This window comes from Falco peregrinus, chromosome 3 (assembly GCF_023634155.1).
Source record: "Falco peregrinus isolate bFalPer1 chromosome 3, bFalPer1.pri, whole genome shotgun sequence".
In the NCBI taxonomy this organism is placed as follows: Eukaryota; Metazoa; Chordata; class Aves; order Falconiformes; family Falconidae; genus Falco; species Falco peregrinus.
In genome coordinates, this window is record NC_073723.1 from 43146324 (window position 1) to 43174281 (window position 27958).

The window sequence follows — 27958 nt, forward strand, 5'->3', positions numbered from 1 at the left end:
TGAGAAACTCTCCTCTCCTCATAATGTTAAACAAAATCAGTGCAAAATATGCTTAAAATGCTGGCAGACATATCCATGAAGTAGCTGTAGAGTACAGAACGATATGTATATATACTACAGTTACTTATTTCACAATTTAAATGAAAATAAATGGAAGATACTTTCCTTTTTTGAGCATCATGCTTAACCATGATGTGTACACTCACATTCAGGCAATTGTCTTTTATATATATATATATATATATATATATATATATATATACACACACACACTACATCTGACAATGAATTAATAAAACAAAAAAAATTGCTGCTGTTTGCTTGTGAATTTCTCTGGCTAAAAACAGATCAATAAAACTCATTCATTTTTTTCCATTAGGGGATTCCAACAAATGAAATTTAAGTATGATTACTATAAATCCTCATCAATTTAAGTTTAATCATTTTGCCTCTAAAACAGTATAAGAGCCGTTCTGACCACTACTGAGTGCATTAAAACAAAGAAGTAAAAAACAACCTGAAAACCTGACGTTTTTGCTAAAACCCAGTGAAAACTATCTAAAAAGCCACTCAAGACTGCAGCTCTCTCAGTGGACATAAAAGTGGTCGGTTGGTTCAGCTGACAGCAGGAATATCTACTTTAAAATGGATCACTAAATACAAAAATGTTTGATACTGAGAAACTGGAATATATACATTTTTTAAATTCATTTACATTTACAATCTACAAGGAAGGTAAGTGTTACAAAATACCTAATTTGGGGAACTAGACTGAATCAATGCTCGTTTCATTGATTAAAACTGTTTAGCATCCTATTACTCATAGACGATGGTTACAAAGAGAGGCCAAACAGCATCAGCTCTGCTTTAAAATCAACACCTATGTTTTCTCCAAGCATGAACGCTATGGCAACTTAGCTGTTCCTTGGCCCTTAACCTTCCCTTCCCAGCTGTTAAAGCTCCTATACATTCCCCACAGACTACCACTGAATCATGGTAGTCAGTATCTAGTAACGTATGTCTCTAGATCCTTGAATTTATTCGCAGAAGAATTACACTTGTCTTAGATGGAAAAGTAAAAGTTACGCACAGAATGTTTTCCTTAAAGCAGTTCAACACATTGTCACAAAAATAGGCTACATAATCTGTTGCTGTAGAAGCAAAGATTTAACAAGCTATGGGTGTTATTGTAAATCATCACTCTTGGTCATCTTGTCATCTGTAAGTCTAAAAATTTATGAGAGGATAAACATACCCTGATGAGAACAGATTTTTTTCACTCTGCAAGTGCACCTTGCATAAGGAACAAATACATCCTCTCTATATACCAAGTAAGAAAAGCACAATTTAAGAATGGGCTTCTTAAAGGTCCATCTAACATTGTTAGAAGCCAGATGTGTTAGAATGCGTGGTGTGCTCTGAAAACAGAGGGACAAGAAAAGCTGCACAATGTTTCAAGCAAACACTGGCTTTTGAAGGAAATTTTGAGAAATTAGGCACCCACTTTCCACAGTCAGTGGGACATTTATGTCCAATTTCCTCTGGAAATCCTGTCTTTACATGCTACCTATAATACTAGAAAACCAGAGTTTAATTTTTTCAGCCCCTTTGATACCAGGCTAAATAGGTATTTCATGTTGCAGTATGGGTTGCTAATGAAGCTCCCAGTGCTGAATAAGTTTTTGAGAACTGCCTTTAGAGGGGGAAAAAAAGAATAAAGAACCAAAACTTGGACACAAAAACAAGAGGTCAAGATTTCTATTCCACAGTCATGAAACAATAGCTCAAGAATTTGGTTAGTGACTGGCTCATAACTCTTTGTACCTTGGTATTTACAAATGTCTATTACTCCATGCTTTCAACAACAAAAATTAGACAACTACCATATTATACAGGGAGATTATTTTGGCATATTTGCACTCCTGCCATTTTCAGTGCAATAAAGAAAAGCAACGACCAGTTACAAAAATGTGTGTGCGTGCAACAGATTTTGTCCTCTAGGTTATTTTGTATTATACAGGATCAGCAGCTCCATGCAGCTGACAGCTGACTCGCCTCACAGTAAAAACGCAAAGGCTACATGGGGAAATCTCACAGGAAGATGCGAGCTCGCAGCCAGGGCTGAAACCAGCACCATTCTTGGCACAAATTGGTTATGGCTTCTCTGCACTCCTAAACAAGCAGAAACTGAAACATTTTTGGTGCTTTTGCCTGGGGCAGGAATTACCCTAGCCAACACTACCTCTCTGAATAAAACACGTCCAACAGTACGAGATCCGGACTAGAACAGCAACTACAGAAATCGTGACTCACTCTTATGTACAAGCATTAGGTCATCCTACATAAAAAGTATACGTTTCTAAAGAGTAAAACTTCGTTTTCTGGTTTTGTTTTGTTTTTAATCAAAAAGATTAAAGTCCTACAGCTTCCAGTAACTATGAAAGAGAGTAAACTTCAAAGCAGAAAGGTGAAATTGTTACTGAAGTGTTCGTTATTGTGTGTCACAGTTTAAGGCAAACATTCTGTATTTAAGGTTGGACCAGTAACTGACGTAACTACGTAGAATCAGAGAATTGTTTCGGTTGGAAGGGACCTTAAAGGTACATTAATATATACATATTGAAACTCACATATATGCGCAGACATATATATCTGTGGATATATAAAAATATTTATTTTCTTAGCAAAGTTTAAGTCTGTAAAAACATTAAGAATACTGAAAAAAGGTAGGAGCTCTAATTCCTCCTTTGGAGAAAAGTAACAAGTCCCCTAGATACCCTATATAAAAAACACTCCGCAAGAGTACAGCTCATTTTGAATTCTCACTTATTTAATTGTGGATTAATATATTTGTTGAAGATTTTATAAATAATTAGATAATTTGCCACAGTTATGTTGGAGGTTTGATTGCTACAGCGTAACTATAGGCTGCTGTTGTACAAAAAGTAAATTTTATTCAGTGTATGTCCTGCTCTAGTAGAATGGGTAGCTACTGCTACAAGTTGAACTATTTCAGAATATAGGTTTTGTTTTAATGTGTTCACATATAAAACTTAATTTGGGGCATTTTCTCTGAACATTCATTGGCCAAAAGAACAGCCAAACACAGATATATTTTCCCTGGGCCCTCTAAATACTCGGTACAATTTCAAAATAAATCAATCACAATTACCACTCCAAAGAACTGAAATGCTATCGAAAACAATACTGACAAAATAAGGGAAATGGTAGCATAAGACATCAACCCCCCAAACTACACTTCAACTTAAACCACAGACATTTCCAGTTAAACATAACAATACTGCCTTATCCTTGCCTTATGTAGATTTGCTGGTATACTGCTACACAAGAATATACACAACTCTGGAAAACCCTGAAACGCAGAGGTGCGATGACGTAAATCATCCATTAGACAGAGTCTGAAATTCAGTCTAACTACGGATGAAGATCAGGCTTACCCTTCTTCTTCATTACAATGGCAACTAAAAAAGGGCAAAACTTCACCTCATATGTTGTATAGGTACTCCTAAAGCAGTACGACAACGACTGCTGAAGACATGGCCAAGTTTACTGATTACAGGCACACGTTCATAGCAGCAGTCTGCCTGCAGCCATTAAACACAATTCTGAGATGATTTTTCCATCTTTAAACCTCACTTACATTATATCCTTGAAATGGTAATGTCATCGTTCTGAGAAATTATGATGGCAACTGGAAAAAAAGGGATCATCAGTGCAAAGGGCCCCATATGAAGTGCATCCTCATTATCAAGCCTGGTTTATTTAGGCTTTTATTCCTTCCACAAGTAAGCATTCTGTGTAGTGTACGAGCGAAGTCATTCTCTCCGAACAAGACATTTGTTTTCAAGCTGCTGGCTGTACTTATCATGTGACTGAACAAGACACATCAAATGAACCTGATTCCAGTGTAAAATTCCCAAGGAAGATTCCTGTTCTACTAGTGTAAGGTTGGAGTGCACAGATTTGGAAGGAATTTTTCCAGGCCAATAGAGAATATTTAGGGTATTTCTTTCTTTATCCTGAGTAAAGAGGTTTTCTATTTATCAAAAACCCAGGCACATACTGCTGTAGTGCAGTCAGATTTTTGTCATACAGTCCCTGTATCTTAAAGACCATTATTGGATTATTTTCTGGAGTAGTCCTCCTCATTCTTCTCCGACAGGTGGTGGTGGCTGGCATAGTTTGTATAATCTGACAATGACAAAAAACAAAGCAATTGTTATTCTGAGAGCTTGGTTATTATTAAAATGAGTAAATTTAAGGAACACAAACTAAATTAAGTCTTCCTGCATTGCAAAACAAGAAGTGCTGAATTTAGGTCAATAACATTGATATAAGACCAGTAAAATCTTATTCACGAGCATGAATGTTTACATTGGAAGTGCTGTAATTACAAACACATAGCTAGAAGCAATCTTATAAAGACATTCCAGTTTAGTCCAGTATTTGTATTTCTGCACTGAAGACCCTATTCTGGAGAAAGCTACATCTCCAGTAACCCAATTACTAGTTGTTGCTTTGAATTTCTGAATTGGAAAAGCTGCTTGGTGAATGCAATTGCCTCCATTTTTGTTTTGTTCTGCCACAGTCAGACCTCACTCTAACTGAGTTTCCTATAAAACTGATACTGTTTGAAGAACCTAAGACAGATGTCAGACATGTGACACACCAGCATGAAGATTTTAAATTCTTTCCTGCCTGTTTCTACACGTATGAAGTCAAGGCCAGTAAGATTTGGATCAAATGACTGCCTCAGTACAGACTGAAATAGCCACTCCTTCATTTATGAAGGCTTTTGAACTTCCCTTTTGCATGGACTTGGTTATCAGCAAGTGTTTGAAACTTTAACCTAATGTTAGGAATACTGAAAATAAATGGCAGTTGTTCTGACCTCAGGCTCTCTGCTCAGTTATGTCCAGTATACAGCATCTCCTCTGCAACCACAGCAATTAGAACAAGCAATAGACATGATCTCATTTGGAGATTACATATTTTCCTCAGGGAAAGTGTATCATTGAACGAATAGCAAAAAGAAAAGACCAAGTATGGCATGGGAAGGAGAAAAAGCATCAGAAGCCAAAAATAAAGAGACAATAGCACAGCATGTGCATTAATATTTCACATGAAGAATCTTCGATATTGAAATTCCAAAGCAATAGAAATAGCAGGTTTGGTAGGTCTGGCTGCAGACAAGGTGGTGAATCATCCAGTGGCTTGGGGGGCTAGGGATATTTAAGATGTTCAGGGTGTCTGAGATTTCCAAGAATATTTTGCAAATTTGCCTGCTAAACATCACATTAATTTATATGACTACATTTTCACTAATTATAAATCTAAAAATCATACTACAAATCAACACAGAAAACAATAATCTGTACATGTGGCTGGGTTCCACAAACAATTCAACATCAGTAGGCTGGTGCCTTCTTGGCATGATACTGTGCTACTGAGATTATGTGAGGCACGGTATGTATGGCTGCCTCCATCAGCACTAAAAGCCTCTTCCAACATCTAGGCAGACCTTGTCAGAAAAAGCACCTTGTGGCTATGCAAGAACAGGGCAGGATAGCTGCTGTTCTCTGCTTTCAGTTCCCTCAGGAGTTAAAACCCATGAGACACTGACAACACACAATGGCCATGGGCTAAATAAGTTTTCTCTGAATCTTAATGGAAGTGATTATCCAGCAGTGTTGTTTCTGGATGGTAAAAACTGGGAGCATCAGCTCTGTCACCCACACAGCAGTTGAAAACCTGCTTTCAAGCCTCCACCACGATGTGTTCTGAAGATCATTGGGCTCTTCCACATCGTCATCTGGCAATTCAGTAATGTGATCATTTAAGGTCACATCGTGCAGATACCAAACTATCTGTTAGCAACCATATATAAAACAATACATATATATCTCATATTTGTATACCAATGAGATATTAAGATGGCCTTATCTCTACACAGACAAGTATGCAGAGAAAAATAAACAGGGGTTATTTGAGTTATTTGATTCTGCTGCTGTAACAAAGGAGTAATATTCTAACCTGGCAGAAGACAGACAAAATTACTGTCAGAATCTCATCTAAGTAATTGCAGTGGGGTTAGTTCTTGACAATGTTTTAGCAAAATCTGATTTCTATGGAACAATATGCAGAGAAGCTCAGCCCCAAGTACCAAGTTCTGTATTCTTCAGGTTAAAATGGTAATCATTAAGATTACTTGTCTTCAGAGAAAGTGACTGGAATTCTAGGGGAATTCTGAAACAAACTAACAAGGCTGCATAAATCCTGAATGAGCTACAGTTGCTGAAGACAGCGTAGAGCAGAAACGGCCTTTTCTGGTTCTCTATATGGAACAACTATTTGAGATGGTAGAAAGAGATCAGCTGAGGAAAGACAGAAAACAGTGGCAACTGCAGACAACCGAGAACACTGTTAAGCGACACTTAAGGTTCCATTAAGTTGTTTAATGGAACCAAATGTAATGGTAAAATTCTTTTCAAGGCAAAGAATTGGCAACCCACAGTATTGTTTACCTATACATCAAAGGTAACACTCCTGCTGGTGACTATTCTGACTTACGTGACTTACCTGTCTAATGGGACACCACATGCTCCAAACGCAAAGGTCAAAAAGATACTACCGTGATGTCGTCGCAGCAACGAAGACAGTTGCTGCTGACTGGCAGGCATGCTGTATGCATCTGTCTACTCTGTGTTCTAGGAACTCTCGTAATTTTTCTTCAGCTTCTCATTGCTATGTTGTGGTAGTTTCAATGGGAAAGAGGTGATCTTTCCTCAACTGATGCAAAGCCAAAAAATGTCTCACAGCTAAGTTTTTCTTTTTAAGAACTTAGATTTTTCCCTTATCACAGAAGCTCTAAATCTAGATACGTGCTTTGTCATTTAGAGGAGGGAAAAGTTTGGTTTGCAACCATTCTTCGGCTGCCTCCAGAATTATGTCATGAAGGAGGAGGCCATTTAAGGCTAAAACTGTACCATTGAAAATATGAAAAGGCTTCTCGTAGCTTTTACTGTAACAAAAAAGTTATTTTACTGCCTTAGGCTCCCACAATGCCAGTCAGTTTTGGCCCTGGATTACCCCTAAGTTAGTCACTACTGTGAGAAGGGATGCCCTCATTTGCTGGTAAGGGCGATGACTTTATTGCTGATGGACTTACTTTAGAATCAGTACTTTTGTTAGATCTTATGTAATCTCCTTTACGGGGCAGGCAAGATGCATATATGCTCCAACAAACGCTGCTACTCAGCACCTGAACAGCAGCTGCTACTCAGATTTTCTCATAACTTGTACACTTAAGGTACACTCCTCTTCTAGAATCAGATCAAGCACGGGCACAGAAGAACGAGCAGTGATTTGTTACAAGAAATTATGAGCAGTAGCCTGATCCCTGCTGGGAGAAACTGGGACACCTAAGAAAAGTGGAGCAAACTGCCTAAGAAAAAGTTCCTGATTATTAGTGGTCAGAGCCCAGAAGACAGGCTTTCTGTGAAGGCTATGGATAACATACGTGTTGATTCACATGGCTACCTCTATCAGGTATTATTATATATTATATATTATATATTATAATTCCCTGTTTCCTTACTGAAATTTAAACACCACAGCTTGTTATGTATTGCGCATATCTGTTCAGCTCATTCAATGTACTTTCATTATTCAACAATAAATATATTTTAAACTGGTTAAAAAGAGGTTTAAGCTAGAACTGGATTAATAAAGCCACTTTAAGATAAAATTAAGAACATTGTTGTTTGGTTATTTTCATTTATAAGTAGTGTGCTTGTTAAGACAGATTTCAGATATCTGCAATCCATCACAGCATTAAAAGGCTGTATAAATATAGAACGGTCACATTTTTCATTCTAATGGCTATTTCAGAAAGAGACAAAGAAAGACTACAGCATCTCTAAAAGCAACTAGAACATGATTTTGCAGAGATACTGCAGTACAGTACTTCATAAAAATGGGGGTATGGGTTTAGTTACAAATATTTCTCCCAAACACTAAACATCACAAGTGACTAAGGACTTAACTCCAGTGTTTTCCTAATTAACATGAATTAGGCTTCATTTTTCAAAAATGAATGTTTTGAAGTGCTACATAGCCTAAACTTCTGCAACTAATTCCCTAACCAAAACTGTATGGTTAAAAATGCAATTGTTTTTATGGACATTAAAAGCCCAAGCTTACCAATTAGTGCACAATACAGTCAATGTTTACTGTTAGCTTTTGAGTATCTAGGACAGAATTTGGTACAAACTAGAAAAAATCATTGTCTAGGACACAAACAATCAGTTACCTTGGCACAGACTGTGGCGTTCGATCCCTCACTCCTAAATTCTTGGCTGTGTTTTGTACTCTTGCACCCTGTAAAAGAAAAACAATTTTGCTTCATTTATTCCAACACAAGTTAGAAAGTTTTGTGAGCTTTCTAGATTAACCTAACTGTTGATTATAATTAATTAATACATATGCTCCATGCCCCAAAACAACTCTCCTCTTCTAAGGTGGAGAACAAGTAAAATCACTGCATTAATTCTAATTACTAATTATATATAAAATACTAATACTAATTAATAGTAGAGAACTATGCAGAGAAGAGACAATATCTTTCCACTTGTCATTAAATAAATGCAGATATATATATTACTAACACAAAAGACTTCATAAAAAATTAACATCTAAGGTTTAAAACAATCCAAATGCATCTTGTTTCAATATGTGTAATTTTTGTCACCATTCTTTGTAGAAGGCATGGGTAACAAAGTTCTTTTCAGAAATGTCACTTATTTCCTATGAACTTCTGAACAAATATTACAGATTATTTCCTATTAATAGCTTTCTAGTTAAATCTAGAAAAAATGTCCTAAATTGAGGCACTAAATTAGGATTAGAAAAATACAGGTCCTGATCTTCCTTTATCATCATAGAATCACACACACACAAAAAAAAAGGTTGGAAGGACCTGAAAAACAATAACGAAAGTACTTTGTCTCACTGACTCATCCAGTAAGGAGGAAGCTGATAAAATACACACAACGTTCATATACCATGACAGTAAAAAATGCCAACTCTTCTGCAAACAAACTAGCTCAGACATATGAAAGAACTTAGTAAAATTTGTTTTTAAATGATGAGGTATGGTTTTCAAATTGCAGTTTTATTAATGTAAAGTAGTAATAAAAAACGTATCTGTTAGATTTACAGTCCCTGTGTTTTCTAACATTTTAAAGGACATGGAAACTACTTATTCTGTCTATAATACATATGACTCTCCCTTTATTTCTCCTTCTGTACTACGTAAATTAAGGACAAAATAACAGTGAACAAAAATATATAATCTCAGAATTCTTACACTGAGATGTCAGACTGGTGTGAAACATCAAAGACAATTTACATTCCAAACAGAGCTGCAATGGGAGCTAATGATGTATAATCATTGATGCAATACACAGAGTAAGACTAGACCTTGCATTTGACTGAAATCTGGTACCCAGGTAATTAACAAGGTATTAGTTCACTGTTATGGGCTCAAACAAAAGACAAAAAAAAGCTGGCTGGTTCCACACAGGTAGGTTCTCAGAGTTTATGTAAATCAACTCGTGCACAAAAAAGACTGTGTCCTTACATTTCTTTAAGAAAAAAAATAGTGGTAAAGATAGAAAAAAAAAACCCTAGACTACCTACAAAACTGAAGGCAGAATATAAAAATGATTTTACTAGCTTCACGTCTAGCTCAGTAAGCTTCTCTCCGACAGCTGCAAAAGACACATGACTACAGACCAGAACAAACATATGTCTTTCCCCAGAAACTCCTCCAGAATTCAGTCATTAGTCACTCAATACCTCCTCTGTTCAGCAGTATGTTTTTAATCGATTTCAGTGATTCTTTTCTCTTCTTTCCCGTATCATCTTGAACCCATAAATAATTCACATCACCAACCTCCTTGTGGAAGGAGATCCACATCTTGGATACAAGCTTGTTGTGTCAAGAACCACTGTTTTCTTTTGGTTTGAATCTGCCAGTTTCATCTGATGCCTTTAGTTCTGCACTGGTGAGAACAGTGGTCACTCCCTATCCATGCCACATGTTCTTTAGCCCTCTGTCACATCCTTCTTCACTCAAGCTGAACAATCCTAGATTATACTGTCTGTCTGCCCTGTCTATAAACCATTCCCAACCACTGATCATTTTTTTTTTCTGACCCTCTCTGAACCTTTTCCATTATGTTATACTCTCATGGAAGGAATCAGTTCAAAATGAAGGGTCATGACAGCATGATTTCTACTTTGTCGTCTGTCCTTGCCTAAACTATTATAACTTCTGATTTGCTTTATTGATAGCTACTGAGAATTGAGCTGATGTTTTCTATCATATCCTGAGGTCTTGAACATGAGATATAATGGCAAGCTTGCAGTAAACTATTTTGAATGTGAACAGGGTTTGGTTTTTTCCCCCATGTGCATCACTTCAGACTTATCTACACTCATTTTCATCTGCCATTTTATTGCTCAAGCATCAAGTCCTGTAAAATCCTTTTGTAATTCTTCATGGTTACTTCTCATCTTTAATAAAAGCTTGAAAAGAGTTCAGAGGAGAATAGGGAGAATTATTAGGTAAGAAAACAGAACTGAAAAAAGAAAGATCAAGTGAACTGATCTTTTTCTATGTACACAAGTGATGGCTTATCAGGGAAATGATAATCAAGTTCGGGACAGACTTTTTAGTATGGTCTGTAGCAATAGGACACGGGGTAATGGTTTTAAACTAAAATAAGGTAAATTCAGATTAGATACAAGGAAGACATGTTTTACAATAAGGGTGATGAAACACTGAAACAGGTTGCCCAGAGAGGGGATAGATGCCCCATCCCTGGAAACATTCAAAATACTACAAGTGTACTGCTAAAAAGGGAGTTAAAAATCTGGTCTCTAAGTCTACAGTGTACTGGACTGAAAACAGGAGTCTGAAATTGAGGGGAAAAAGAAAAAAAAAAAAAAACACACAAAAAAATCCACCCTCAAATGAGGCACTAAGCACAACATCCTATTGAAAAGGTTAAGGAAACTCTGGGACAGAATGCTTGGGAAACACTGTGCAGGAGTCTGCACTGTTCTTAAACTTCTAATAGATATGACAAATGTGTCATTAATTATGTAAGGATAGCTGATCCAGTGTTGGTTATGAAGTTAGGCACGTTGAGTCCCGATCTCCATCACCTTCAGTTTCCCTTTTTCAGTGCCATTTTCTGAAATTCTATCATAATAAAGAAACCCCAGCATGACAGACTGCTGAGACTGGCATATGATTAACATTACTGAGAGCCAGAATATACATATACATGGGAAAACTATCTAAATTAATCACATGTAGATCCTGAACGTCAGCTGTGACTACCTCTGAGAACAAAACCAGCCTATTTTTACTTGCATCACTCACTAGACAAATTAATTTTAGTATCTTGCTCACATAATAAATCAAATGCATTGATTTAAAAAGGAGTCTAGCTTTATACAACCATGGAATTTACTGTTTACCAGGGGAACAAATTAGACCTTACTTACAACCACCAGATTCTTATTTCTTTGGAGGAAAAGCCCCCCAAAATTACTACTAACTTGCTACGTGACATCTGTCTTCACTGAGCAGCATTATACCATTTCTGTTTCAATATACTGTTAATTTATATTCTCCAATGTTATTCTTAAAGCTATAGCAATGTAAATAATGACACTGATTATCTCATGTAGGCATACGGGATAGTTGTGCTATGTGGCTCCAGAATGCTTCCCTCTGCATATCAGTAGTGCCAGAGCACCTGTGCAAGATGCCAGCAGCTCTGAGGAGACACCACCATCATTCTGGACTGTTATATATGAACTAGTATTCTCATTGCCGTGAGAACAAAATAATAGGTTTATTTTCAAGCTACACACTAATTTAAGGATAGCAAGATCCAGTCACATAAAGAAAAAGGATTCTCTTCATGCCCTGCTCAAAGAGCTCTGAGTCAGTACAATTCTTATCAGAATTATTCAAAATGTAGTGCTGTTACCAGACTCATGAGAAGGCATGGAAAAATGATTACTCACTTAAAAGACAACACAAATTCTCTCCTAGCCCTTTCTGTTTATCAGCTTTTTAGTTACCTTTCTTCCTCAGAGCCCTGTGCCTTCCTGCAGCTCCTTTCCTAGGCCTCTGTCCTCGCCACATTTTGCTGCATCCCAAAGACACGCTCCTGTCAGGATGCTTTACATAGTATTTTGTGGGTACAGATGTTTACATGAATAAATATACATTAGTAGATAAAGCTACTAAAAGATAGTTGGGATGTTTTGTCAAAATTTTTATTTTATGAATCAATCTAGACTGGATTAGCAGACGAAAAATGGAAACCACTGAACTAAAACCATCCCACAGACCCAAGTTCATACCAACTCTCACAAGTCAGTCTCTTTTATTTAGTTCTCGCAAAACAGGTGCTTGCAAATACCTAATTCTAACTGACAGGCAATTACTTTGAAAATTGTTCCAACAATAACATCAGAACTATTATGAGACTTGTTAAATGTGATCACAACCTCATTCAACTTAAAAGGAATAAACCACTTCCTGAGGTCATCCAGTCAGGTGTCTCCAATTATTCAGTACTGGTTCCCCAAGCTGGAAGAGGTGTCAGCTTTGAGTAGAGACAATTTCCCCCTGTGCAAAGCCGATGCTGGCAGGACATTGCTGGCTTCTCCAAAACAGGTGGAACAGATGTCCTTTCATTTGCACCTCCCTGTGGCTAATCCCTTTATTCTGCAAAAGACTCAGGGTGTAAATGGGCTAACAAAGTTGTTGTTTGGTTGGGTTTTTTCATATTAAGCCAGGTAAAAGACACAGGTATTGCCCTTTAACTAAATATTCTGCATCAAATCCCAAGAAGCCTTTTTTTTTTCTCCCATCCAAGTTTTATGTCCTGCATTATGCTCCTGACAGTTGAATCCTACAGATAATTTAAACATTAAATCTGGAACAGGTTTCTAGAAAATACTACAGCGTGTTGCTGAAATCACTCCAAAACATTTAGAATTTAATGGAGCGCTATATTTCTACTACAGAACTCCAAGACTGATTTAAAATTACAACAGAAGATTATTACTCTATTAAATGCTGTAGTGGTTTCCTGCAAGAGGAAGAACGTGTGAAAAAAGTCTGGCTTGATGTACTAGCAGGCTTTTCTGCAGTGTCTGTGGGTGGTATTGAGATATTGGTATCTTTAACAGCTATTGATCACCTGCTGTTTCACTTCAGAGAATGTAGCCTCACTGGAGGCTTCTTTCTACATCTCTATTTCATCAAGTACAGTTACAGCTGCTCAGAACCATGCAAGTTACATTCGTCTTTCATTTTCATTTAATAAACTGCAGAAGATCCACAAATTAATCAGCATTTTTGAAAACTATCTAGAACTGTGCATTGAAAATGTTCCTTTAGACAGAATAAATGCTGCAAGCAGATGTGTAAAATTCTATGTCCACATTTTTTGATTGCAAAATACCCAGATCTACCTTTTGTGTAGAACTTCAGTAGACATACCAACCTATACATGCAAGTTTATCCTTATACAGCAACAGCTTTCTTTTCGAGTCAAGCTAAAGCTGTAATTCCTGAGCAGACCTACATGTTCTGATTCAAAACCCTTGAGGGTATTTTTTCACCACAGAAATTTAATTTATGCACCAAATACAGTGAAAGTCTGATATAAAAAGGAAGGAGACTAATTACTTTGATGTATCCATGTTAGGCAGCAACATTTACACACAATTGATCAGAACCTATGGCCCGACAATACCTACACAACTGCTTTAACAGACTAAAGGTTTGACTTAGCATATGTGTATTTTTGTCCACAGCAAGTTAGAAGTAAAATACAGCTGTTTAATAATTTTCATAACTAAACTGAGATTGCTGCATGGAATACATAGCAAAAATAATGAAAATAATAAAATCAAATGCAAACTCAAAAGCAGAAAATATGCATCTTGCCTTATCTGTGATTAATTGTTCTAATACTTAGTTTATCTTCTTGTCACTTCAGGATTGAGTGCATCCTGTATCTTGTTTATGCTTTTGTCATAAGGCTGAAAACTACCACAGGCTGTAATGTATGCTCCATACGCACACAGAGTGATTAAGCCCCCACTCAACCTCTCTTTGATTGACTGAATAGGTTGGGCTCTTTAATCTTCACTTCATAAGCCTTGTCTAACAGCCTCTGGATCATTTGCGCGCATCCTTTGAACTCCTTTCAAGATTCCAAACATCCTTTGAAAGTATTTACCTGATAACAAGATATTCTAGGAAAACTTGTGCCAATGCAGTAGAATGTACCCCCCATTTTCAGTTGATACTGTCTTTTAACCCAGCATTTTTTGTCATAGGTTAGCACTAAGAGTTCATACTGAGGTGGTTTTCTACCCACAACAGCCTCTAAATCCTAATATTCTATTATGACCAAAGAGTGGAAAACACTATGTTGAAATAAGCATATCGTCCTCAGGAATCTTGCCTGGAAAGTTAAGAACCATAGTATTTATTTCTCCCCTTCCCTCCTACACTTCCCCTTCTTTCAGTACATGAGTCATTTTAATAACAATAGTTAATAATCTTAAGTTCTTTTTACAGATAATATATATTAAAATAGTCTTACTCAACAGACTATTCTGATGTAAGGTGATGCCACAGCAGCTACTGTACAAAAATTAAGAAAAATCATAACCCTGTAACAATTATGATGCATTAGACATACAAAGAAAGCAAGCAGCTGGTTAAAACCAGCTTGTACCATTATTTAAAAAAAAAACAAAACAAAACAAAAAAAAACCCAACACGGTTCAGTCAACAATAAAGGAAGAGAATCAAAAAGATAAACAAATACCCACAGTAAGAAAACTCACACAGCTATCACACAACATTAAGATGGAGGTTAAAAAATGCTTGGTCAAGTCATTCCTGTTTGATGATAGGAAACATCTTGTTAGGAAACATCAAGATCTCACCCACAGTGAGCATCTTACCTGTTTGCGCATGACATCTGTAGCTTGCATGATATAGCGGGGAGGTAGCCCATGGCTCCGAGCCAGAATGATTGCCTGCTCTAGGGTAACGCTCAGAGTGCAGCTGCAATGGAAGATAAAAGTCAGCTATCGGTTAGCAGTGATTTCCTTATAATAATGGCTTTTGGACCAATTGTCTTTTTTAAAAAAAAGTATAAATAAAAAGATTACATAGTAGATCTGCCTCCTATCCCTCCCCTACCCATGCAGGTATTAGCCTGAACACTAAAATGTTTCTGGAGTAGAGAGATTTTGAGTGTAACAAGTGTTCCTGCTGACTTACAACCAAATGCATTTGCCTTGTTTTGCTGTTATTTAAAAAAAAACCCAACAAACCAACCAACAGAAACCACAGCCTGACTATCACTTGGCAAGTGCATGAGAGAGGGACAACCCAACAAGAAGAAATTTTTGTAACTGTATAAATCCCTTTGCAGGTGGTTTCTGCACATCTCTCACCCTCCACTGTTAATGCAGACCCTAGCTTTGGTGCCAAGGTCTTGACCTCTTGCTATTAATTTAGCTTGGTTATTCCCATGGCACATTAGTGCAGTTCAGTCCACCTCTGAGACACTGACCCCTTTCAAAAAAGAACAATAATAAATAAGTAAATAGGGCATTCCTTCAAATAAACTGTCCTTTCCTACTTCGCCAATCTTTTTCAAGTAAACACTTGAGGACAAAAACTGATCATGGTACCGCATCCTAATGAAAAGGCTGTAACTGCTTTGTCAGAGCAACCTGGAAATTTTCAGAGCTAAAGATCTTTCTGTAGGACAACGTATAATCACTACAGACAGGAAGCAGTAGGGAAAGTCATTTTGGACATGCCATCTGATTTCAGTTGTCATGGTGAGGACAAGCATAGATAGCTGGTTTCTCATGCAATCAAGACCAAAGCTGTAGAAGACTCACAGATAAAGGCAACAATACTGAGTAGAAACAGCTACTTTTTGGAAAGCACAACATGTTTGAGGGCTGCTGTCATCCAAGAGGTGAGAGCGGCTCCATTCTGCACTAATAAGCTGCTTGATGATTTTTCTGTTCACAGCCAAAGTACTGCAATAATCAGATTTTTTCAATCAGCAAGAGGAGTCATACAGAAAATGATCCTACCTCAGCACAACGTGACAAAAGCTGTGTATTTCAAGTTCAAATAATAAAACAAAGACACATGGTTAAAATAGACTTTTGAGTAGCCTTTTGGCAAAATCCTGACCAAAAGATTCTGCATAGTTTATATTATGCACACCTAACGGAGAATATGTTTCAATCAAACACTCTTCTTACTGAGCATAAGATCTGTAGGAGGAAAAATGTGTCTGCACTTATTTTCTTACTGAAAAAAAACAACCCAAACCCTGACTCGTTTTAAATACTACTTAAGTAAATTTATGGACTGTAAAAAGTTTCACAGCATGAGTGTAGAAGATACTAAATTTGATCTGCAGCTTTATTAATGGTCTTTCATTAAAAATTTATAAGCTAAGTGATTTTCCTTGGTAATGAATTAATTTTTATTCCCCAGTTTCTTGTATACACTGACCTCAGAGTCAACTTGAAGCAAAAATCTATTGATCTTTGGTGTTATATGTTTGATTAAGGTGCATAATAGTTAAATATTTGCTAGAAATTTCAAACACGGTTTTCATCTTGTCTTTGAAAGGTGAAATCTTGCACAAATAAAGTACATGCTCATAATACTTGCCAGCACCAAAATATAAACATCTATCCTTCAAGATCAGACTGTAAAAAGGAAGCTTTGTGCCACCGACAACAGAAAAAAACCAGCAAAAGTATCTGAAATCTAATTTGACAGGTGTAATCTAAGCCAGAGAAAAAGGGCAAAAAGTCTCTCTGTAGGTCTAATAGAGGTTAATGAGCTCAAAGTACAGCTTTCAACCAACTAGTTACTGAGCCAATTTTCCCATAAATCTCATCTTCCTGGAACCCAAATGACTGAAAGAACAGAACAACTATAATCTGGATGCATGAATCAAAACTAACAAAAGAATCTCCTAAATGAAGGTCAGTCAGCTCGAAGAATTAGGTGCAAACACTAATCTTATGATTGGAAAAGACCACCAAACTGCTCCCTATCCAAAACCTGATGAAATGGCTGGTGATCGTGAACATTATGAGCTGTCTACATGTTGACAATGCCATCCATGGTTTGGAAATAAGGTTGCCAAGTGTGTAGACAGACATAACTAGAGTGGGAGAAGCAAAGACAAAGTGTAAAACAGCATAATGAAGATTTCTTTGATAGGCTACTATGGAGGTAGACAACAATGACGGTACAAACCTGAAACACAGGCTAAAACTGAAGCTCTCACCTCAAGGCAAAAAAGAATCGTAATTCTAAGGATAATATTTTTAATGTATGCTAGGAAATTAGTAGTGATGACAGCAGTGATGATGTTAACTACTATCACACCTTTTTAATAATTTTACATTCAAGGTGAAGTCTTACAGTAATGCTGGTTAGACACATCCACTGCTTCTTTTAAAAAACATTCTTACTCATCAACTTATGTTAAAAATGTTAAAGTAGCATCAGAGGCATGTTTGCATTTCAATATAGTATTTCATTAGAGATGTAATTTAATATTGCTAGATTTTGCCTTCTCTTAAAGCATGTAAAAGGTCTGATGAATGGCAGAATTAAATACAAATTATTAGTTACGGCTTTTGTCATGTGATTATGAAATGTTTACTACTTTCTAAATACAAAAACCAACACCACTCTAACAGCTTCATTTTGGTTGAATATTGAATCAATAAAATCCTCTAATAAAACTGATCATACAAACCTTCCACGGTGCTATGCTGAACTGACGCACCACTAAACATACATTTACATGCTTGTGCTTTCTCCCAGCTCTTCAATATAGTTTATGAATTACTACGTATCTGTTATCACAAACTGCCATGGAAACCAGCAGTGAAAGAAACAAATGCACACACAAAACATCAGATGGTAACATGGAAAAGTTGTAACTCAACAGGGCTGCCAAGTACAAAGGGATCAAGGAAATCCAAGTTTAAACCAACACAACTTGTGCAGGAATTCCTCATATGGTAAGACTGTTCTGGTGGTCCGAGAAAGGCTCAATATCAAGGATAGTCAGCAAATACGTGCAATATGTAATAATCCACCTTTCCTCCTCATTTTGAGTGCTGATAAGCAGATGGTACTAAAGTTTACAAAGCAATCTGGAAGCAATTCTGACCATTGAAAGTATCTGGTCATTTGGATACAATCAGCCCAGACAAACCAAACAAGGAAAATGGAGAAATGCAGTGCTCTCCTAACATTCTGTTATGGGAAGCATAAATCCCAAATTCATATATTTTACAGTGTAAGCAAATCAAAATCTGTTTTCACTCCCTCTCTTTTCCTCTCATCCCTTCTTTTATGCCAGAAAAACAAAAGACCCAAATTCATTATCTCAGAATTTATGTCAGTTAGAATCACAAATTCCCTGCCTTGACAGATTACAGCAGCAAGGCAGCATAGACATTTGGCTTTCCCAGCCCAACTGGGCTGAGAATTCCTCATTTTACCCACTTGGTTTCCAAGAACAGAAAGGGGTGCAGCTGCTTCCAGCTACTGCCTGCTATCTCCAGTCTCCCATCAGTCATGACAGCATTGACGTTAAGTTTAAATACAAACTTTCAAACAGCTTCTGGATCAGATCATCCTGAACAAAAGAGGTTAAAATAATTTTCTACCACCACTAGTCCATTAGTTTCTGACTGGATGTGCCTTTTACTAAAGGGCTGCAAATCACCTGGATAGACATACACCTACACTGAAAAATGGAGTTGTAAAAGACGAAAACAGATTGAAATTTTCTAATGGATTATTTGGTGACAGCTTGTTTAACGTCACCTGAAAGGAAAAATAATTTGAGTTCATGTACACTACCTACCGAGCTGACACTCAGAAAACTGTGTATCTATGTTACCAGAGCAAAAAGAATCTTAATCATTCAATTCATGCTCGTTTCAATTAAGATTCCAGCCATCCTACCTCCAAAGATGCATCAAAACATTCCTTAGAAAAATGTCCTGAATAGAAAAGATGAGGTGAAACAAATTGGTTTAGTAGTTAACACAGTCAGAGACGTCAAAATGAATTATGTTCTGGCTATGTGAATAGGAAAAAAGTATGAAAAGGATGCATGTATGCTTAGTCTAATTAAAATCTAAAGCTTCTATTCAACATGTAATTTAATGCTATTGTTATTATTTTAATTACTTTTCTTTCCATACATCATAAGCTAATCGTACCTACATTTGACCACCTTTTAAACCAATTACACTATTAGGTATTAATTTGTTTCTACTGTCATTTATATTAATGCTTATAGAGCAGCTATTATTTATGTCAGTGTATGCAGCAATTAAAAACTTAGTACTAAAGTAGGTTACTTTGAGGTAAACATTTTTAGAGTATTTCTCTATAATTACTAGTGATGGCTGGGTAATTCCATTGGTTCTTAATTGCATGAGTAACCCAAAGAAGAAAATAGGCCATGATAAGCCTAAAAAGGAGGGAAAATGTTGTTCAGAACTATAAGAAATAAGCATAAAAAGTATAGGCAGGCCTAACACTCAAGACCCTCCCACAATTTCTAAGCTCCTTTCATTGTGGGAATATGTTTCCACACAAGTAAAATTGAAGTTTGCATTATCTGTGCCCATTTACTGAAACTTTGTGAACAGAATTTCATCTCTTGAGAGGGAAGTTGGGCCAGGCAACATGTATTAGACAGAAAACGAGAAAGAAGTTTGTACATTAAACTACAATATTTACAGTGGAATTTTACAACTACACTAAAATTCCACTGGAGTTCCAGACTTAGGTTGAGTTCCTTTATGAACCTTTGTGAAGCTGAGATGTTCCCAGTGTGGAAAGACCACTACTTTAAAATCAGCCTTGGATTGAACCCATCCATTGAAGGTTAGTCCAAAATTTGTGTTATTTTTGCCCAGATACAGAAAGCTATTACTTTGCATGTGAAATACATTTATTGCATTATGATGTTTCAGTAACCATAAACAATGTTTCCAAAAGTAACTTATCTGTGGAAGATATTAAATGGAACTTCTGCCTTTTATCCATGAAACATCAGCATGCACAGGTCTCCTTTACAAGAGGCACTACTGTGATTCCATAGTTGCACAAACCTCAAAATAAATATATCCCAACTTCCTTATCAGGCACATATCTACAATCCCACAACAAGATAATCAAACACAGTTCTACCAGGTACTTTCAAACACAAGCTACCAACAAATTTTTGAGTTGCTGAAGTAGATGGCATGAACTTAGCAAGCTAGAGAATCATGCTTGGGAGGTAAGTATATATTAGCCACATTTCAGACCTAACCTTGGTCAATGACTTCTTTTGTAGGTTACAAATATAGTTTTAATCGGGTTTATTAGATTCAATATTAGTAATTCTTCTAATACTTAAGCATGAAACATGCAGTAGGTAATAATTTTTCTGTTTTGGTTTGGTTTGGTTTTTTTGGAAGATTCCTATCATCCAATATATTTCCAGAAATAAAATGTGATTATCCCACCTTTATTAAAAAGGAGTTTTTCAAAGAATAAGGGGGGAGGGGAGAAGGCACTACTTCTCACCATACATCAGTGTTAAAAAAACTGCACAGAGCATCTTTTCAATTTTTTCACAAACATTCTTTCTGTAAGATCTTGCCACCTCTAACCAGCTGGACACATTGCAAGAAGGCACTTCCATCATTACATTATTTATATTTTTTTTACGAAAGATCAGCATTTCCAAAAGATTCAAAGTATCCTATGCCTTTTGTTTGCTTATTCTCAGTGGCACTTGCAAAAACAAACAAAATAAATATAACCTCAAGTTAAAACGCAGCTTCAGCCATTATCTTTCGTTCTGTGCAGAAAGTCACATTAAAGGCTTCTTCCCATGTAAGCAGGCAAGTAAATCTGCTGGAAAATTGCAGTTTACCTCCCGTCTTGCAATAGTTCAGGTTATTCACTTAACCCACTTCCACTTTAAAAATTAAAGATTTGGATAAGGTTTTATTTAGATTGTTAGAGAGGATCTCTATTCTATTTTTGTTGCAACACAGCAGTTTTTGTAAGGAAGAATCAGATTCTTCCAAAGATGTGGACGGCAAATAAGGCAATACTGCAGGAATTGAAGCATGAGAGGATAATTCTATAGAGTACGGTGATGGAGTTGTGTGTCGATCCTACTGCTAAATGTCCATAACGTTAAAAGGAATCCAAACAGAAAAAAGAACACATTGAAATCCATACTAGTAACAACTTAGATCCATCTTATCTGTCCCAGTGCATTTTATGCACCTCTCTGCATTTTCAGATTGCATTTTAAAGGAAATAGTAACTCAAAATCTAAGACATTATTAGAGATAATTTTTAGAGATAACTATTAAAGATAACAAAGCAAAAATGTACCAGATTACCCGAAAGGCAAATATAGATCAAAATAAAATGATGATCACTGTAGAAACAAGTGATTTGTGCTAAATGTCTTATTTTGTCTTAAGAGAAATTCTCACTTCTTTAAAAATTATGTAACAGTTTTCAAATAGTAACCAGCACAGAATAAAATACTCTACTATCCTGAATTATTTTACGAGAAGTTTGTTTATGCCTCAGTAGGTAAGGTATCACAAAAAGACATTAATTGTAGACAGACATAACAAAACGCCATTTAAAAACCAGAAGGGTATCAACTAAACGGGAAGGTAGCCGGACTACAAGCACAGTTTAGTGCAGACAGCTGGAGAGGTGCAAGGATTAGTTTTTCAGACTGTGCTGACTAGCCTCTTGAAAGTAGTCCAATCAATCCCAGAAAGCCTTCTTACTGTGGAGCTAACAGCCAGCCTAAATACAGCTGCAAAACTTCAAGGAGACGTCTTTTTTGTCGCATGCAGCCATTGAGCTCAGAACTAAATTCTTACAGAAAAATTTCTGAAATAACCTAAAAGGAAAAACTCTTATGATAGAATGTCTAAAATATATATGTGTGTGTGTATATATATATATATAAATAATATGAATGTTCGGAATACCTATTTTCCACATTGTTTCATTTGATTCACAGAAAGGCAGCTGGCCATGATGGACAGCTTATGGTGTTACTCTGCTTTGCTATGTGGAAGATGGAGCAGGTTTAGCTGGATTGCAGGAGCTGTGCCAGCTACAGGAGACAGCATAATCAACCCTTGGCAAAACCTGCCTCATCATTCCGCCGAGCGTCTGCCAGCCAGAACCCCACTGCTTGAAGGATGGTAATACTAAGGAGAGACTTTCTGAATTAAAATTCAGAAAAGAAAATAAGACCGTGATTTTTCTGGGGTTCATCAAAATTATGAAAGATTTCTTTTCTCTTATCCTACAGGAAATGCAAAATTTTAAATAAACTTGGGATTTGTTTCATTTGGATGCTTTAAGTGATTACTTTGAGCCTGTAAGGCCTGTGGTCCCTGAATAGACTTCTGCAGCTGCTGCACCTAATTTCATTTTGGCACTGAAAAAGGCTAGGACATGTCTGTGCAGTGCAGTCTCACTCTTCTCCCTCAAGCAGGAGCTAGCATCATGATTCAATAAAATTTAAAAGTGCCTTTCATCACCTACATTTGTACAGAGAGATTGCAGCTTCAAACAGAACTAATAGAAGTAAAGGAAACAGAGCATTGTTTACAGGATGACAGCTGACTGGCAGGCAGAAATGTAATTATGGATGATATAAAAGGAAAAAGAAAGGCAAACTATTGATTTCTTGGACTAATTTAGAGCTGTTCCTGGTGTTGATCAGGCAAAGCATGTTTGCTTACAATAATCCAAGGGGAGTTTGCAGTATTCAATGTCACTTAGGGCACTGAGGTTAAAGGGACTTATTTTACCCCGTTTTTCTTCTTCTGGTGATCGAAACATATTTGAGAAGAACTACTGTCTGAAATAGATATAGGATTGAAGGCTCTAACACAAACTGGTAAACATATTGTCATAATAAAAATCAAAGCAAAGCAATCACCAGCAATTCAAAATCCCCAGCATTATCTTGGATATGGGGATGAAAAAACGAACTCTGTCAAGCTGTTTTAGCGTAGTGCAGTGTAAAAAGCAATTTAATATGGATCACAAAGAAGTCAGAAACCAAGACACTGCTGATCCAGAGATCAGCAATCACTGTCAAAGCAGACAAAGCTGCTGTTTCATAGTTCTTGGCCTATTCTGCATTCGACTGCCACCCAGCGCCTCCCTCCCAAGCTATCTGGGATTTGCTTCTGGTTAGAAGGAGGGGTGGCAGAGACACACACACCCCCACCCCTGTCAATCCACGACACCTAAACTGAGAAAACACAGAAAGGGCTCTCCAGTCAGTTCAGTAAGAGACAGATAAATTGAGCAAGAGAAGGTTCATATATATTTTGTTTAAAGTCTATTAAATATATCTAAATTCTGACAGATTAAATGTTTTCTCAGTTCCCACTCCTGATGAACAAAAGATGCTCATCAGCAAAGCACCCTGTACTTTTCCACAGACATTCTCTCTCATTAGAGACCAATAATAGAAATTAGGCTAAAATGAGGGTTTTAAAAAATAAAGCATAGACGAACCTTGCTCTGAGTTGATTATTCTTTATTTTTAAGCCGGCAAAACTAGTAAATGGAAAAATCTACTTTCAAAGTTGAACTTGCACGGACAATTCACATCTTTCCCCCATCTGCTTGCCTTAGTAGCACCTGTAGATAATACCAGTTTTCAACTCTAATATCCCTAGCATAATGTTAAACAACAGTCTTTGAGTCCTTGGTCTGGGCCAGCAAAATGTGAATTTCTGCAACTGATCACAATCAAGCATTCACACCATTTAGTTTCTAAGAACACAGAGGGCCAGATACACTGCTAAATACAACCAGGCATAAATATCCTCTCTTACTTAAAATTGGTAGCTTGAATTCTAAAGAAGAACTTACAACTTAAAGAGTACTATTTTGCAAGATTATCTGCCTTGATTAAATAATATTCCAACAGAAGAATTTAGCCTTCAAGATTGCAGGCAACAGGCAAAATCATCTATGTCTATGGGACTCTATCAAATCCAGCATCTTACTCCTCTCTTCTGTCTCCCTCACAGGATCTCATGGTGCTGCAAGACCACTCTGCAGGGCAGCAAGGGGAGTAGTTCACAAAATCGCAGCAGAATTTAGCAGTAGAAAGTTGGGAACAAAATTCACCCAGCAAGCCTACTAGCTGAAGACAAAATAAGCTTTCCATCCAGGCAAAGGCAATTCAGAATGCCAAAAAGCAGGGCCTGCTTAGTGCTGGACTGTAGAGGTGTGGCCTAGGGAGGCCAGAAAGAGAAAACAGCACACAAAGTGACTTTATATGAGTTCAGATTCTAGGGAAAAACTTCTTCATCCTCCCAGTTTGTATCCACAACAATAACTTCCAGAAACTGCTAAAAAAACTTCCTCAATATTTACCATTAAAAACAAACAAACAAACAAAAAGCCCACACAAGAATCCCTTCTAGTCTCTAAATACATGAGTTTTCTTTGGAACTCAGGGCAGAATCTCTTTGACTACCTATAAAATCACAAGTAACACATCCCTTTTTCTTGGAGGGCCTATCTTAAAATGCCTCTGGATAATGCCAAGAGTTGCTTCTTTCTCTGAACAGATGAGCACAAGGGCAGTATTAATGCAAAAGAGAACAAAAGTACAAATGGACTTGCTGTAAAGCAGAAGTAGTCATGCTTTAGAGAGGTGTTTTGCACCTTTATACAAATAGCTGATCTTGAATCCTTTAACATCTAGATGGAAACCCACACATAACACATTTAAGTCCCATTCCTGTTGCTCATAATATAATCTCAAAAGCCAATATATTGGTTTTCTAATATTTTGTGGGTTTAAAATATACTTAAGTAGACATTTAATTGCTTACATCTTTGAATTAGCCCCAGTTTTGAGCAGAAATCTGATGAATAATTTATTTTCCTCTAAGAACAGCTCACGTTCAGAATCAAGCATACCACTTCTTATTCAGTCATCAAATTATTCTGAATAATTTGTGACTCCACACACTGTGGAGTAATAGTTTATTGGGGCTACTGAAGTTGCTCTGACTTTATTCTTAAACTAGAAGAATTTTTAGCACAAATATGCTGGCAAGTTCAGAACGTAATCCATGGGACCATGACAAAACCCAGAGGTAGTCTTTCTCAGCTTCATTTAAAAAAGGCAATATTAAGCCCAATGTCTTTTCTGATCACATAAGACATGAAACTGAAACCCAAATAAAGAGCCAGAGACAAGCTGTATAGCTTCATGGTCTTCTGAAATGACAGCTTCATGGCAGTCCATAGTATATAGTATTTTCATCTGATACAGTGACTAGTGTTAAATAATACAGCCTTTTTCTGTTATTGCCTAAAATCAAGTACAGTATAGAGCACATTGCATACACTTGTATCACTGATGGAGAGTAATACAAATAGTCTGTTGTAATCTCTGCTAAAAGAAATGGCAAGCACTGTTTTTATACAACTTAATTGTGTTGGCTATACATGGAGCTTTTCCTGTTTTTCATGCTTGGTAATCTGCATTGCAGCTATGTTGCCTTTTTCCCCCCTCCCCCCTTCCTCAAAGCTCTTTTAAATAAAGGACATTACTTAAAATTAGGAGAAAGCAATGCTCGTTCTAAAACAATGTAATGGTTACCAAGTCTGCTAAAACAAGGATTTGTATGGATCAGAAACTAAGGAGCGTATTTTTAACCTGTAATCTACAGTTTGGAATTCTTATAAAAAGAGCAGATACTCAGCATCAGATTCTTGGTTACATTTGGTTTTTTGTTTATTGGGGTCTTTCTCCCCCTCCAACTGTGGTCTGTGCTTTTTTGGTATAATGTACAAAAAAGTTGTAATCTGCTCAGCTGGAACATAAACATATTGCTGCCTTTGATGAATATAATGAAGTACTAGAGAGCTCTATTGGTGTATCATCATATATATATTTTGCTATTAAAATCTCTTAGCGTTTATGACAAAGATCCATCAATTACAGCTCAGTTAATTTTTTGACATTGTATTACTCACACTAACTGTTATACAGGCTGAGCTTCTAGTTATTATAAGGTACACTGGCAAAAATGCCTCTCTTCTGTTTCACTTTTTTCCTTGAAATGGGCTCCACTACAATTCCCCCTAGCATACAAAGTAAATATTTCAGCATTTCTTGCCTGTATGAAGAGTTTAATATAGTAGGTGTTATTCACCTAGGAAACCTTCCTTTTTCTGCTTTAGCAATTAAGATTTCTGCCTTTTACTGACTTGAATGAGGAACAATCCATTATAACTGCACAAAACAAAATCGTACTATCAGTCACTGCAAATACAGTTCTAGAATTTCACCACAAATCTTTCAGGTATGTTAGCTATTTAGTCTAAGATATTAGATATTTAGTGTAAGACCTCTCTATAAATAAAAAGCAGCATTCTCCAACCTGCAATGACTAAATAGCTATTGGAAACAAAAGGAGGAAAAGAAATTGTCATACCGGTGAACTCCGCTGTTGCACATAATTATGTGACAAGCTCCAAGCCTGCTACAGAGTTCAGATGACACTGAAAGCAATCCAACTCCAGAAGCACTGCATGCAGTGTAAGCACAGGCAGCAGTGCGCTTGGATCGGATAAAGGACCCTATGAGTCGGTAAAGTTCATCCAAGCAATTGAGAGGCCTCATCAGCTGCAAGACAGGAAGGGAGAGAGATATTTAAATATTTGCTATTGAAAGCACATGAAATGCTCTTCTAGAGCAGGTCATCACAGATGCAGATGCAACAGCAGGGCTGGCACAGAAAGCCAAAGCCAAATTCCATAACATAAATACAGAGCACACAGTCTTCTGCTCCACGACCTATGACAACGTTTTCAAATTTTTCAATTTTTACCATCACTGTTTCATTCCCAGTCTTGCCTACAGAAGTGTTCTTCACTTCAATAGACTGAACAGACCCAACAGTGCCATTTCCATTAATGGTATTGGCAAAGGGAGGCCATGAAGAGGCAACCTACAACTGTACACATATACAGGAGGGATGCCAAGACTAGTTGACCGACTCACTGAGAAAATCAGCTTATAATTAAAACAACACTGTCCTTTATTTATGCAAATGTCTAGTTCCTAATCTTGACTAATAACATGGAAAATTAAAAATGAACAGGAGTGACAAAAACATATTACAAAACAAGAACAGTTAACTTTGTAGCAGGATTTAAAATAACCTCAGCATTACTGTACAGAAAATAAATGATGCACTTAGTAGTAAAGAAGGCAGTTTCAAGTGGAAGGCTGCTCTCAGCGAAAGAACCTTCGAGTGGTCTAGCAATGAAAAACATCACCTCGTGGTGCTTTGTGTAAAGGAGACATTCACAAGCAGTTTTTCAGACCTCGTAATTCCAAATTCCTATTCTCTTTATTTCAGCAATACTCAAAGATTCCAACAACCCCTCCTAATATTCAAAGAATAAATCTTTTGGAAGACAGATTCATTCCCTAAAGACAGTTTTAACTAGTTAGGGAAAGCGCCGTCTCACTTCCTCCCATATGAAGGTTACTTCACTGGAAAGCACAGAGGTCAAGTAAATCAATTTGAGTGAGTGAGTGTGAGAGTGAGTGTGAGAGTTAGAGTGTGAGTGCGAGTGTGTGTGTTTAGGGGTAACAAGCACTCCACATACAGCTAAATGTCTCCTGCTGTACCTGTGACTCCTTAGAAA

General features: G+C 36.9%; 1 protein-coding gene across 2 annotated transcripts in view; it reads right to left on the reverse strand.

The window, feature by feature from the left end:
• Positions 1-244: 244 nt before the first annotated feature.
• PREX2 (phosphatidylinositol-3,4,5-trisphosphate dependent Rac exchange factor 2) overlaps positions 245-27958 on the reverse strand; it is a 180906-nt gene continuing 153192 nt past the window's right edge. For both annotated transcript variants that reach the window (XM_055799729.1, XM_055799728.1), the window contains 4 exons: positions 26737-26927; positions 15097-15199; positions 8333-8400; positions 245-4212 (listed from right to left, as the gene is read on the reverse strand). In XM_055799729.1, coding sequence (XP_055655704.1) covers positions 4167-4212; positions 8333-8400; positions 15097-15199; positions 26737-26927 — 408 coding nt within the window. In that variant the 3' untranslated portion in view covers positions 245-4166. The remainder of the gene's footprint in view (positions 4213-8332; positions 8401-15096; positions 15200-26736; positions 26928-27958) is intronic.